Below are 14,996 nucleotides of genomic sequence, written 5' to 3' on the forward strand. Positions count from 1 at the left end.
AATGGTATATTTCTAGAACTAGACTACAACACTGGATAGGTAAATAAATATGGCGACGTAATAGTGTCGACCGTCGGGGTGTGTTTAAAGTTTTCAGCTTCTGTTTATTCACTAAAAACTATAAACAGTCAAATTTATTAATCAAAAGATTATTGTAGTGTCCTATCAGTGTTCTAGAGTGCGAAGTAATGTGTGTGTAAGTTATGACCAAATAGATCAATGACTTGGATGGTGGTGTACGGTGGTTGACATGTAGGGGAGTCGGGGCTTCGCTGCGTCGCGGTCGGTTCTCTCTTTCATCTGCGCTTGTTAGAAAGTAAGACAAGATGTGTTTATAGTAATGTTTATTTGTACGTAGTTAGTAAAATTGCGGGCTCTCGTTAATTATTCCACGATTCTTGAGTTTAGTGCGAAATTTTGTAATACCAAGTTGATAGTAATTAAGTTTGCACGGGTTCTTATTAGATTGTGATGCGCCGCGATCGTCGGAGGCAGTGCGTCTGTTGTCTCTGTCGCGGCGGCCGGGCACACCTCCGTTGACCTATTTTCTGGTTATTGCATTCATCTAACTATTTATGTCTTGGGGTGTAAAGTGGGCCGCCGGTTTTGCATCGCGTATGCAATAATTCATTTCGGCCCTTGTCAGCCACTGGTACAGCATGTAAATCCTGTTTAATTTGCATTTAAATAATGTATTAAATTGTTTAAAGTGTAGAAAGTGATGAGACATTAAAATAAGTAGATAAGTGTGCAAAGAGTATGGGAACTGATTGAGATGTTTTATTGGCACAGATTTTGAACCAAGAGGACAGTAGTGAAAAGTGTGTAGTGTAGTAAGGATGGCATGGTATGTGCCGGCCAGGGGTTTGGGTTTGACAGAGGGGGACAACACTGCAATATGATGGACTCGGACCTGCCACCTGGTAGTTGCAACTCAACTGGACATCTGTCCACAATCGGATATCATACTCTGCCAGGTGAGTGAACAGAATATTTAACACTAGATTTAATTTTATGTAAATTTAAAATATTAGTTATTTTTAAAAGAATCTATCATGAGGAACCTCTTCATTCAATATTTAATTTTATTTTGAACTTTATTCCTTTTGGCATTTTGGCATTCTTTAATTAAATTTTAAAACTATCTATTCCTTAATAAAATTTCCCATTCAGCAAACTTGTAATTATAGCTAAAATATTCCTAGTTGAACATACCAATTCATGCAAATAATGATTCACATTATTAGTACAATTTACCTAACTAGTTATTTGTAAGTGAAATTTTTCCAGTGAGTTATATTGTAACTATGTGTGATATTACACTGTCAACAGCAAGACAGACAGTTCTTACATTAATAGTTTGTATTCTGATAAGTCTCTGATAAGATAGCAGATCTTAACTTTGTATGATTTTCTGACACCTAGTGTGATAGGTTTATAAATATTGTGATAATTATTTATCTGTGGCAATTAATTGCTATGCCAGATTTTTTTTTGTAATTTTTTATCAGCCTCGATTTGTTTGTGGCCAGTTTTAAATACATTTGCCTCTGTATCTTTTTTTTTATTTCATTTAAGTTCTGTTTCTTATTGTAAAAGGTTTATTTCATAATTAACTATTGTAATTTTCAATTAACTAATTCAGAAAGTAAGGGGCAGTTTATAATACTGCTATTCTCTTATTCATTTTTCCCACATATCTATTTATAGCAGCTCTCATAAAACATCAGTTTTTTTACTAAACAGCTTCTACCATGATTATCAAAAAGTTTACATATGGTTTGCCCTCTTGTTACAGTTATAATCTTTTGAAACTTTGTCCATAATGGCCCATAAATATTGTTGCTACTGATAAAACTTCAAGACATTCTGTTATCTCTTCTTTCATAACCATTTAATTCATTGACAGTTTTAATTTAAAGTTCCTAATGTGGTTTTAAATTGATGAACATATAATTGTACACAGAAATGTGTATGCTCACATACAAATAATTTATATCCTATAAGTGTTGTACAAAATGGCATATGTAAATAATTACTGTTGTTTTATTTAAAAACATATTATGGTGTATTTAATTTAAGTATTTATTTGACATAAATAAATATAGATACTTAAATACTGTTTTAGGTACACCTAAAATGAAATCTCATTCAAGTTTTAATCCCTTATTGTGAAGATTGAGGAATTTTTGGTCAAATCAGGTAACTCCTACCTACCTCCTACATGTCTCAGCTCTAAGGAAAAATCTAATTGGATTCCAATTTATGGTTACAAAACTATCTTATGATAACTATCTTAATATAACATTTGAGCACATTTTATTTATGTAATATGTGTGCAACAAATAAATAAATAAATCAATGTAGTTAGTTGATTGAGCTGTACAATAATTATTGTGTAATGTACTTATTAAATATAATAATTAATAAGTTATAATTAATTACTGCTTATATAGTGTACAGGAAGGAAGAACCTAATAATATTTCAAAACAATTTGCTTAGGTAGTCATTTACAATATTGCTAATGAGCATGGCATACCAACTTAAATTACAGAGATGAGATGTTATGTTGAATTAAATAATTGTGCTTGTACTGATATTCGTAAGCGCAACTGCCGAGCTTGAGCTATCGAGACCAATTTCCTAGACAAACAAATCGCATAGTGCACGAAATAGGTACCAATTTTTTGGCAAATGTTTTAAAATTTTCTTTATGGTGTAAGCCAGTAAACGGGTAGACGGATCACCTGATGGTAAACAATTTCCGCCACCCATGGACCCATGGATAACTTCCACAATAAACCTTAAATTCTTTACGCCCAAAAGGACGGCAACGCACTTGTAACGCCTCTGGTGTTTCGGGTGTGCATGCGCGGCGGCGATTGCTTACCATCATGTGATTCATCTATTCGTCTGTTCGTCGACAATTTGAAATTAATTTGATTTTTCTTCGCGTTCGGAATACCAACATAGTTATATGAAAATGATGTCAAAGTTCTTCGTTGGCGTCTGTGACTTCGATAATTCCGCAATGAACCACAAAATAAATATTATTATGAATAATAATGAATTAAAAATTACCTATGGCATAAGTAGTGATTACTTAGTGATATCATCTTCAACAAACAAAACAGGTACCTACTTTAGAAGTTTGACCACACAAATAACATGTTTTCATGAAAACATTAGTTAGCACATTGGTGTTTAGTGGTTTTTCGTTGTAAGTCCCATAGTGAGTAACATGATGCGAAGTTATTGGTAAAATTCTAGAACAGCTGATCTGAATTAAAAAAAAAAAATAGGTACTTGGTCTAGGTGCTTAGGTAAACCTACATTTAGATATCCCAAATCCCACTGACATGGTCACTTGTAATATCATTAGAACTTAAAACGGGATATTTGCCATTTTTATTAGTTTTTGTGAGTTTCCGATATTTCGGCACTGTTACAAGCGCCATGATCACGGATGAACTGGAACTCACAATAACTAATAACAAGGTAATAATCCCATTTAAGTTCTTATGATGGTAACTATGAAGTTTGAATAGACAGTTAATGTGTAAAAACTCAAATTGTGTACAATGTTTTACATTTCTCGTTTAAAATGGCACTTCAGGTTATGACTCGCACTTTAAGTATGTTTATCATGTAGAACTATTCAATATTGAGTGGCAATTTGCATAGCAGACTCTTGAGAATGTTTCTACCTCAATACGTGGCTATACATTCGTACCTAGTTATGATACAAATAAATAGTTATGTACCTACTATCTATGTACGATGTACCTACTATGTATAGGTATTTGATTTCGAATAGATCCATAATTTTACGGTCTCAACACTACTAGTAACTATATTATTTGGCGAAGATTTTATGAACACATACCGCTTTATACCTAATGTCTAATGAGCATTAGCTAACTTGTAAGTCATTCAATATAATCTGTTGGTTACGGGACAGGACAAAAAACTACTTAAGCGACGTAATTTTGTATTGACCCAATGACTAGGATGATCTCATTGCTGTGTGCTCCTTAATTAACTAAATGTTGTCATAGCAAAAACATTCTAATAAACATTAGACCTAAGAACCAATTTTAAACTAACCTATTGAATGAATACTTATTAATATCACCTAATAAAGTTCAATGTTTAATTAAATCCCCCACAATCATGTATAAATAACGACAATTTGCCAACTTATTGCTCTTGCATAGATTACCGTCATAAACATAAGAATTTACGACAAATAAAATAGTACCATGGCCGGCGAAGGCGTGATTCGTGTTTTAGCGTAACATTTTACTATTAACAACGCTGCCTTATCAACTAGAACGTTAATAAAGTACACAATCTTTTAACGTTAGTAAAACCCCGATCTAGTTTTCTACATCCGCGTTTTATTACCGAGTTCTTCCTATCTTCGTATCGCGGATCTCATTTTAAAGAAAGTCAACGAACTGATCTCTCCGTTTCTTGGATAAAGTTCAAATTCCGTGAACTAAGTTAAATCATTTTGACCGTCGTTTTGAACGTGGTCCAGTGCCTTTTATAACGTTCTTTGTACCGTACAAGAAGGATACACTTGATACGAGTGTGGTTAGTACTCGCGTATGCTTTCAGAGTTTTCAAAAGGATATTACGACTATACATTGTATATCTCCATCTCCCCAGTCGAGAACGTTGAACTTACGATACAACAGTCAGTATTTAATACAATGAATGTTGCTAAATGCTTGTCTAATTCAATTTCTGTAGACAATACCGTTCTTGTTCAATGTCAAATAGATGAAACATCGCTAGTATTGTTACGTACTACACTGCTACATATTTAGTTACTATTTACAAAGTTAATTTAATTTGAAATTGCGATGGTTTAGTCCATACATTGGGTAAACGTAATATTTTTGGTGGCGAACGGCAAAGATTGATCGAAGAAAAGGGTTTGAAAGAAGTGGGTATAGATAACGGGTGATAGGAGTAAAGAAAAAGGTGCATTGACTATAAATAAATTGAGGACGAAAAGGTCCTACCTAAACTATCGTAAACAAAATAAAACGGAGATATTCTTCAGAACAATATAAAGTTTGTCGTTTGTCCATCTCCTGGAGAACTGATAAAGTATTTTCTGTTATTTCCTTCAAAAAACATATACCCGTTTATTTAACAAATCATGTATCCACCCGGTCTGAAGGATAGTCATCTGGTTACTCTTAAATTCATCCTATGAAAAAAGTATTTGAATTAGTTATTGGAAGCTGTAGAATTGAATAGTTATGATAATAAGAAGATTTGAGTTTCCCATTCTTTCATAGTATAGAAGTTTTTCTAAAAATAATGTTCTAGTAAGTGCAGTTTAAATTTATGTTTCTTCTGTTTTAACGTGCAATTTTGTCCAGGACGCATGCACCACTCCGCCAGCACACCGGCGGGGGTGGACGGCGCCGGCGGTGGCTCCCGTACGCCCCCCGCCACCCCCAAGAAGGGCGGCAAGATGCTCGCCGTCAGGGTACAGATGTTGGACGACTCCATATCCATGTTCCAGATTCAGGTAAGATTAGAGCCTAATAATCATGGCTTCTAAATGGGCCATATAAATACACGGTCGGTAACACTGTACACTCAACCGTGCAATATTGCATCCATTTCAGGTTAGACTCTGGTCTTTTAACCACACCGTTTTAGTACGCCCGGTACGGTACGGTAGTTGTAGCACGGCCTATAGCCCCAGGCATAACATGATCCGTTTTAAAGAATGTAGTTAAAGAATAAGCATTGTTTTGATCGATTCTTTTTTGTTGAAAGATATTGTAAAGGTGTATTATTGAATTATCCGATATGAAATCTATTTTATACCCCGAAGTTTAAAGCAAAATAGCGTTTTTATTCAACCTCGTTCATTATTAGAATCAAAACCAATAAATGTAGTGTAAACTGCAAATTAATTTTTATTGCTGTAATTTCATTTCGTAATATTACGGAACGAGAAAATATCTTCTAAAGCAAAGCTTGGACGTTATTGGTCATAGCGGTATTTGATACTCGCGGCATGCCGGCGCTTTTGAACGCCTAGATTAATGTACAAAGCCCTTTCTCGCTTTTAGTAAAAGCCTGGCTGCAAACCACAGAGGAGGGGCTTAACCTGCCACGCCGTGGCAGAAATATTTTGCCCGGAAAAATATGTAAATTGTGAAACTATCATGCTTTTTGACCCGTTGCTTGCTATTGTATACCTTTAAAACTGACCGTAACTGTTTTTAATAAGGAACAAAGAATAAAATCACAAAACCCTTCAAACTCATTAAAATGAGATTAAGATCAAAAGTCAGCATTTTTTAATAAGATTGTAAAGACGAAAATCCGCAACAGCTGTCAATCAGAATGGACACCCCAATTAAAAATGGATAGTCCTTAAAGCAAAACACAAGTAGCAACCATTGCATGATAAAGCTACTTCCATAGCTACACAATAACCCCGCAACAGATTTTATTGAATACCCTTACGCTCCAAAAATAAGGGCAAAAATTAGACCCTTTTATTCGCAATTTTATTTTTAGATGATGAGATTGCTTGTTGAGGAGACCCGTTGGTAATGAAATTTTTATCAGCCGGCCTGTAGGTGATTAAGCGGAACTTCCTCTTGATTACTTGCTTCGGCGATGAGTTATTAATACTCTGCGTAATGAGACGACATGTCACATGAATTTTTGATGGCATTACAACCTTGCAGCCTTGTAACGTGTGGTGGTTTAGTTTAGTAGCATTTGCGGAAATATTAATAGTCGATATCAGCTATTAGCAACATAGAATGTGGACTTACAAATATCGGTTAGCAATACATTGTAACAATACACAATAGAAACAGGAATCCGACAAATTACGTGTAGTGGATGGGGAACATGAACTATTGTACAAACACTGTAACTACTACTAGTATAATTTCAAGAAAAAGGTCAGAAGAAAATTGGAAACATTAATGGAACTCAATATCGATAAATTCAATAACGTAAAGTGACGTCCTAACGGTGCACTCAGGATATAAAAACGAAAATGTGAAAGAAAAACTAATTACGCAAGTCCTGTGACCTCTATTACCAAGTCATTAGTGTACTAACAATTCAATATTACTGTATAAACGATGTCAACCCATTAAATAACGTTTGGGAAAGCCATTAGGCGAACCATTAACGTATTGAGAATATTTTCGTATGACTGAGCGTGGCTCTGCAAATTCAGCCAATAAACCGACCATTTGTTTAATGAGCGGTGCGAAGTGCTCACATCCCTGTTGGTTTGGTAATTATTCGGTCGCGCGAAATGATGTGCTGATGCATAATACAGGTGTGAGAATATTCTCTGTACGTTGTCCTGCTAATTTTTGTTGGCAACTATTTTGAATTTGAAATGAGCTTTCCTTGTACGGCGTGGCCTCTGTCAAGCCTTCGTGCATAATGTGACCACAGCCCGCAAACCCTGCCTTTCCGCTATCTCCCAAAGGACATGCTACGTAGAATTTATAGTTAACTGTTTGTGCTATTCAGTTCATGTTTTAGTGTAATATATTGTCGTTGTTTCTAAGTAAAACTCTCTTTAATTATATTATAATTTAGTTACATTGTAATTTACTTTAAAAACTTTGTAATTTATTAACTGCAAAATTGCGATTAGACATAAATGCCGTCTGTTGTCATCCAAGTACCTATGTAGTACTGAATAAACACATCCATTAGAATGCAGTTGACATTTGGACGTGTTTGTAACAAAATAACTCGAATATTCCGGTGTGCGACAACCGCTAATGACGTTTATTACCGGCAATCAGTGCGTGGCCGACATATTGTCATGAGTAATTTGCTATGAAACAACTATTCATCATCAGTATTGGTCTCCCCGCAGACAGATATAATGAATGCCACTAGTAATTGTACCGCACTGTAAACGAGTATTGTGCACACATTTTGTGCCACTTGATTTATAACATTCGTCCCTGTTTCCATTATTTCTCCAACTACAAATCCCTTTATAATGTCACCAAGTTTTTCTATATTATGTAGAGCATTAATTACGTCCTAGCCGCCTATTCACGTGATGTAATTAATCCGTTAGTCGTCTATTACGACGCCTATCTCCTGATATTATCTCTTAATTGCCAATTACGACACCCATGAGAAGCGATGAGGTTGATTTATTTACTTAGTCTAAACATAATTTTGTAGGTACTGTACGAAGTAAGCGGTTGTTTCAATAGATAGCGTGAAAGATAACAGATGGTCAAAGTTTCTTTGTTTTGGCAGCGAATTTCGTAACAAAATGCTTATTTATCGCCATTATTAAAATGTTTCGGTCATCGATTTGATACGGTCGACTGAGTATTATCAATAAAGATCTCGATTTTGCAGTATTGCCCGTCTGATGCAGCAATTTTTATCGGATGGGTCGGTTGCTTCCCATTCCTCCGGCTACCTCAAATGTCCCCGACGATTTGGAGGAATGGGGTCCCTAGTTACGAAAGCTAGGATTACGTTTAGTGCGGAATGGTATTTACTGAGAGCATGCCTAATACCCTGTATATACGATTTGTGGATAGTTCGGCCGAATGTATCCCGAATTCCGACCTCTCGCTAATCAGAAGTTATGGTTGAGCTTTGAAACTAGGAACACGTAGCAACACCTTGTAATGGCACTAACTAACACATTGAGATACTATGCAGATATAGAATAATAGACGAGGAAATATTGCTTGTCTAGTTGGATATTATAATCATAATGCATCACACGATTAGTTACGGCTACACCATAATAATTCTAATGATGCTTTGTTCATGGACATTGGACAATGATATTATAGATCAAACGTACTAGACTAGTACCTACATGTAGCAACATAGTTTATTAAAAATACATGATCAACGTTGAATTTAATCTTTGGATTAATTAATATAGCTTTCCATCCATTCTGAATTTATCCGATTACGATACCAATGTATCGTACAGATTGAAATATTAAAGTAACCAAATAAATTTTAGATGAATATGTGAGAACCGCTGGACAAGTGGTCGCAAGTGAGCTCGAATAACAGTCTGCCATTCCAGCAAATTTTGGCCAGAAATGATATTTATTGAATTTGACGACATTTGTTATTATTACTTTTATTGCTACAATTCACAACAACTCTGTACTGTTTTGTACAAAAAATAACTATAAAAGTAAATCAATCAAGCAACAATGCACACAAATAACAAAACGATTCACTTCATCAGGCGAACTATTCACACGAATCTGTTCTGAAACAATCGGCTTGGACGCGGCTCGATGCCATTTTTCAATTATCTAGTGTAGGCCACTCCAACTTTGGCTCCCGCCATTCGATCGTTATTCCTCCACTCACCGAGTTTGACGACTCTTATCCTCGAATTTTTAGCAGCATTCGAGATGTGGCTGCCTCTGACGCAGAATTTATCTTGAATTACAAACATTCCAAGATTTTTCATTCGTTCTCGAATTGGATCTGTAGCTTTGCTAGAGTTTGTTTATCCATTTTGTCGGGCTCTTTCAGTATGTATATTTTTCTGTATGGTAATATGACTAAATAGTTTGTTTCATCACAAAATTTTAGCAACTCAACTCGAAAACAATTTGTTATCTTCTAGGTCATTGACTGTTCTTAGAGAATGTCTTTCATTGCACATGCGGGGCACATCATTAATAGGTACAAAATAAAAAAAGCTTAGAAGATAACGAATTTTCTGAAAAACTTGCATAGAAAAAAGTTTGTTGACCCAAGACTTTAAGATCAAAGTATTTGCACAGATCCCAGGGTTAATCAAGATTAGGTGTCAATGCCTTTTTCCAATTATTTTCTAAAAAAATGCACGCTGTCAAAATTTTCTTTTGAGATAACTTAGAAAATAAAATTTTTCAAGAGTGAAAAGTTTGTTCACTTAGAAGGTTGAATGTACTTTATTTATTTAAAAGCCAGCCCAGTAGACTGAGAAAAATCTTTTTTGGAGAAAACTGCACTTTGATAAATGAATCGCATCACGGGGGGATTACAGCGGTTCAAAGGGCCGTTATTGATTTGTGCAAAGTAATATTTTCTTCGACAAATAGAATCGCTTTTGAGCTTAAATGTTCTAAGTAGTTGGAGCCCGAGGGCTTCGTTCTTATGGTGTTCAGTTATTATGGGTCCCCAATATTACTTCGTTCTTTTGTAAAGGCATTTTGTTTTGAAAGCACCATGATTTGTCTGTATAAATAAAAGAGACGTAAGTTGTTTATGGAGACTCTTCCAAGTTTGTCTAGCTTTAGTTGTTTTATTCCATGTAAGTAGAATGTGCTCGTACAAATACTTTGGTCAGCTTATTAAATTAGCTTTATATCTACGACCCAGGTGCGGTTTCAGCACAAGACTATTTCTCCAGGGAGCCAGTTTTCTACATTACGTAAGCTTACTTAGACATTCGGTGCACCATCGGCTTTGCTGCTTGAAGTACTTTTAAAATATTGCAAGTAGCGTGCCGTTACAGTCCTTTTATGTATGAAATTTTTACGAAATTAAACGAAGGCGAAAAAAGTCCCAAATTAGCACATCTCAGATCCGCTCACGCATTTCCTTCTCACCAATCGGAGACTAAGTGCATTGTTGCGTTTTAGCTAATTCAATTAACGTTTGCAATCCTAATTACTTATTATTTCTTGCCACATTACTTGGAAGTCTATTAGTAACTGACATCGTGAAAAAGTGGTTTTTAAAAGGCTATCAATATTTTCCGCTTTTTGCACTCGCTTTAGTAATTATGTTTGTTTATCGGACGTTGAAGTTTTATTTCAGTTTATTGCAACTGACTGATAAGTATCCTATATCGAACTTCCAAGTTTAATTGAAACTTACTTATGGTCGTGATTTGTGATGCCAAAAGTAAATTTCTGCAGCATCCCTCATTCTCTTTACAAATTAGATCATTTCTTCACCCTTAGAAGTGAATTCACTTCGACCTGCCTGTATTATATGAAAATTTATACCGTCATCCACAAACTGGGTGTCGGTATACACACAGCTAATTAATTATCATGAATGCGGAGCAGTTCTGACATAACTTTCAGATGCAAAACAAACCGTGTCTAATGACAGCGCAATAATTAACAACAGTTTGCATTATTTATGTTGAATGATGTCACGTCTCTTAGAGGTCACCGTTTAAATGGTCGGAAACCCGCTAATTGATGATGAAGGGCCAACGCTAATTACCAGTCAGGCCACTAAACATCACCCTTGATGACCTGTCACACCGCTTTGGATTAGCATTCACGATACATTAGGCACGGTCTAGCTAATTCTACACTCTGTCACCCAAGCATAGGCGTTGTGCGTCACAGGCTAAGTCGAACTGCCTAATGTAGTTAGGGATGTGTCCATGGTTAGCACGTCTGATTTGGTGCTTCCGACTGATTACAATTTGTAATATTCACTGCAATAATATGCATGCCTACTCTAATATACGTTAATATTAATTCCGATAGGAAGAGCTGTGTAGATTGAGCGTAGTAGCGTGGTATTGGAGTGGCTTATATGTCTATGTCCACTACTGGAAGGATCCGAGTTAGTGATGGTAATTTGGTTTGGATATTGGAGTTGTTTGCAATCGGTTGCATAGTAGGCACATTACGCTTTCAATCGTCTTCTATCGTTAAGATTTTGTTTTCTGTGTTAACATGATGTGTGTTTGAAAAAAACCTATAAATGCACAAAATATTTTGTGATTTTACATTATTTGGTTGCTCTTTATATCAAAGAACTCACTTTTTGATATATTTCCTCACGAAGGTCGCTCAATGATTATTTGATTTGAGTATGATACATGTTTGCTTAGTCTTGTTTGTTTGTACTCTGGGTATAGTATAGTCGTGTATAGGGTAGTGTGTGACGTACAGATGATGATTGTTTAGGAGATCACATCTGAAAATGTCAAAAGTATGTGAAAAGCTAGTCTACATTCTAACATAATCCGTATTTGCAATTTCAGATACATACTAATATGGAATATGGGTTTGCTTTCAAACTAATATGGGAACTAAAAAGGAATTGAGATATACGCTTTGTATCCTTTAAGCATTGAACGCCTAAGTATTAAGTAATGAAATTGCCCTGATATTGAAGTTAAATAGACATTAATGTGTACTGAATTTACTCAACACTTGGATACGACGTTCAGTGGCTAAGATAATGGTTTAACGACGCTTTCATTGTCACATGACATCCTTTGTGCGTCACTTGCGTCATGTCACGCTATTGGAGTCCACCCTAGCATATGGGTGCGTATTGTAGTGTGTGTCGGTGAACTCGGAAGTTCCATCCTAATCTAAGGCTTAGGTCACACACTGCAGTTTTTTTGCCGAGGGTGACTCTGAACGAAAATCGCTCGATGCGAGACACTACGGTTATAAAGAACGTAACAAAAACCTCATCGGTTTAATTGTAGTGTGGCCTGCCCCTAACGGAGATGATACTGCAGTATTGGAAGTTGGGGCTCTGTACACATCATAATCTATTGGTCTAATTGAAGCTTCCATTGATTAGTATTCTGTGTGCGTGAGCTTAGTTCGTTAATTACTCGATTTCGGATTGTTTTCTGATCCCAATGTTTTGTTTGGATAGTTTCGCTTGTGTTTTTCGACTATTATTAAAGGTTATCTGGCGATAGTGTATTTGGTGATTATTATTGCAATGAGGATATAAGATACTGAATATTTTATCAAGGGTTATAACTATGACATAACGTTGAGCGTATTTATCATGGCAATTTACATCAAAATCGATATGTAATCTGATTAGTATGAATTTAAACCCTAACCATATTAGTTTAAGGTTTAAGTTAAAGCTTATTGGCCACGTTGTGTCCCAGGACGTCGACCCACCTCGGCCACTACTGCGAGAGTGTCGAGTGGCCCATTTATGAAATGTGTATGCACCAGGCTTATTGCAGAGTAAGCGAATTGCAGTAACACTCGAGTGATTTTAATCGTCTGGAAAATTCTGGCTTATTGCCACCATGAGAAGTGGCAACGAATTTTAAACAGTTTTATCGTATTGTGCCGGAACTGTTAGGCCGTATTTTTACTAGGCCTTAATATTTTGTTCAATAGTAGGGAGTAAAAACGTTTTGGTTAGTTTAGTTCTAAAATTTTATAAGTTCCAAAAATGCTATGCGTTTTGTTCAGATTACCAAAATATGTGTTAAAGTAAAGTTTAAGAACCAATCAATCAAAAAATTATTCACGGTTTGGCACTCATTTACAGAAAACGTAAGAATTTTTGCTAACGCACTATTTCAATTATAAACCCATATCGGTGCTTAACATTAAAATATTCATTTACAAAACAAAAGACAAGCGAGTTAGAGACAAAAGGATTCCAAAATGGCGTCCAGTCCAAATCCTCGGGATGTTGCCCGCCGGCATAAACATTAGTGTTTACTACACAACCGCTCAAAATATTAGCATGGCCGTGCCATTCGCATCTAGGTCTTACTAAAGTATATATTTACAAGGGACGGTTACACCCCGAACGATACCGCCCTCTAATTTATATGTAAGCACTAAAGCGTAAGGACCTTTCACGACATTTTTATTCATAGCAACTAAATGTACTTTACGATAATCTATAAATGTATGAGTATGTTTGCGCAAACAAGAAAACACACGGAGATCTCCATTGATATTGATTATTTCTTCAGCAAGTTCTTAGGAATAAATGAAATGGATAGCTGCGAAAATATATTTATTGGTGTATGAGAAAATATCATTTTGCATTTCAAAGTAGCGAATCGCCTGTATTTGGCAACGTGAACCATTGCTCATCTTTAGAGGCGACACCTGTGTGACATCACGGTTGCCTCGCGTAGGTAGCAAGTAGTAGCTATTTATTTGTACTTACATAACCGCTACACAATAGTGTATGTTCACGATGACTGTACAATCTTTATTTAGAGGCAATTCCAACTCTATCATGGATAGGTTTGCCCTCAAAATGATTGAATTTATTTCTATCTTTTCCATATTTGCGTAACGGTGTGGGAAATGGTAACATTCAATATATAGTTATATCAGCTGTTTATGTTCCCGCGCCATTCGTAATCTTTGAATGTGGGGATAACGATAGGATGCTTGAAAGGACTGCAGCTTAGAGGTTCGAGTATGATCAACTTCGAAGGGAAGTGGTTCCAAATGGGACGGCTGAATTTTAGTATGAATACGTTTATTTATATCCCGTGCGGATCAAAAGGTCAAGAAAAATATGAGTAATTTTCGTGTTTCAGAACATATTTTATGAAATACAGAGAGGTCTTGGCTATATTCTGATGTACAACTTCTCAGAATTGTTAAAGAAGTACCTTTGCAATGTCACGTCAATAGTTATTATGATAATACCTACTTCAGAATAAGTCATCGCGTGCAGTGATACAATGCAACCGATATACGCAGTGACGAAGGTAAAGCAATTTGTGCCACTATACAAGCGAGTGTTTTCTTCACAACCCCATTACAATATTAATATCCTGTTTGAAGACCTAGTAAGACTAAAGACTCATGGTAGAAGAGATATATTTTTGATGCATACGAGAGACTGCCAAGCTTCGTGACGGGACAGACTAGAATTTTAATGCGCGGTTTTGCGGCATCCTTTGCTTATTTAAGCTGCAGAATTCTGTCTTCTACAAGTCTAAAATATTGTCCTAGAGCCAGCATAAAACCTTAAAAACTTTAAAGTACTTTATTCTAAAGTCTGTTTCTTTTTTATTTTAAGATCCAAAATATATTATCAGTCTCGAAATTCAATAGCAGATTAGATAGTCAGTTCGAATTCAAACCTTATTGAAAAAAGTATTCATGCTAAAATTAGTTTCGACAACACGTCCTCTTTATTTAACAGAATATTAAAAAGTAAAACTCAATTTAAATATTCATTATGTCGAATTAAATGCTCCATATTCACG

General features: G+C 35.6%; 1 protein-coding gene across 15 annotated transcripts in view; it reads left to right on the forward strand.

The window, feature by feature from the left end:
* Positions 1-29: 29 nt before the first annotated feature.
* Positions 30-14,996, forward strand: part of LOC118262939 (FERM, ARHGEF and pleckstrin domain-containing protein 1) — a 63,834-nt gene continuing 48,867 nt past the window's right edge. For 3 of the 15 annotated variants that reach the window (XM_035574636.2, XM_035574645.2, XM_050697600.1), the window contains exons 1-3: positions 31-196; positions 711-977; positions 5,401-5,552. In XM_035574636.2, coding sequence (XP_035430529.1) covers positions 845-977; positions 5,401-5,552 — 285 coding nt within the window. In that variant the 5' untranslated portion in view covers positions 31-196; positions 711-844. Of the gene's footprint in view, positions 552-593; positions 978-5,400; positions 5,553-14,996 lie in introns of those variants that run through there. The other 12 variants (XM_035574644.2, XM_050697598.1, XM_035574642.2 and 9 more) reach the window with 12 other exon arrangements.

The sequence above is a fragment of the Spodoptera frugiperda genome, chromosome 12 (assembly GCF_023101765.2).
Source record: "Spodoptera frugiperda isolate SF20-4 chromosome 12, AGI-APGP_CSIRO_Sfru_2.0, whole genome shotgun sequence".
Classification (NCBI taxonomy): domain Eukaryota; kingdom Metazoa; phylum Arthropoda; class Insecta; order Lepidoptera; family Noctuidae; genus Spodoptera; species Spodoptera frugiperda.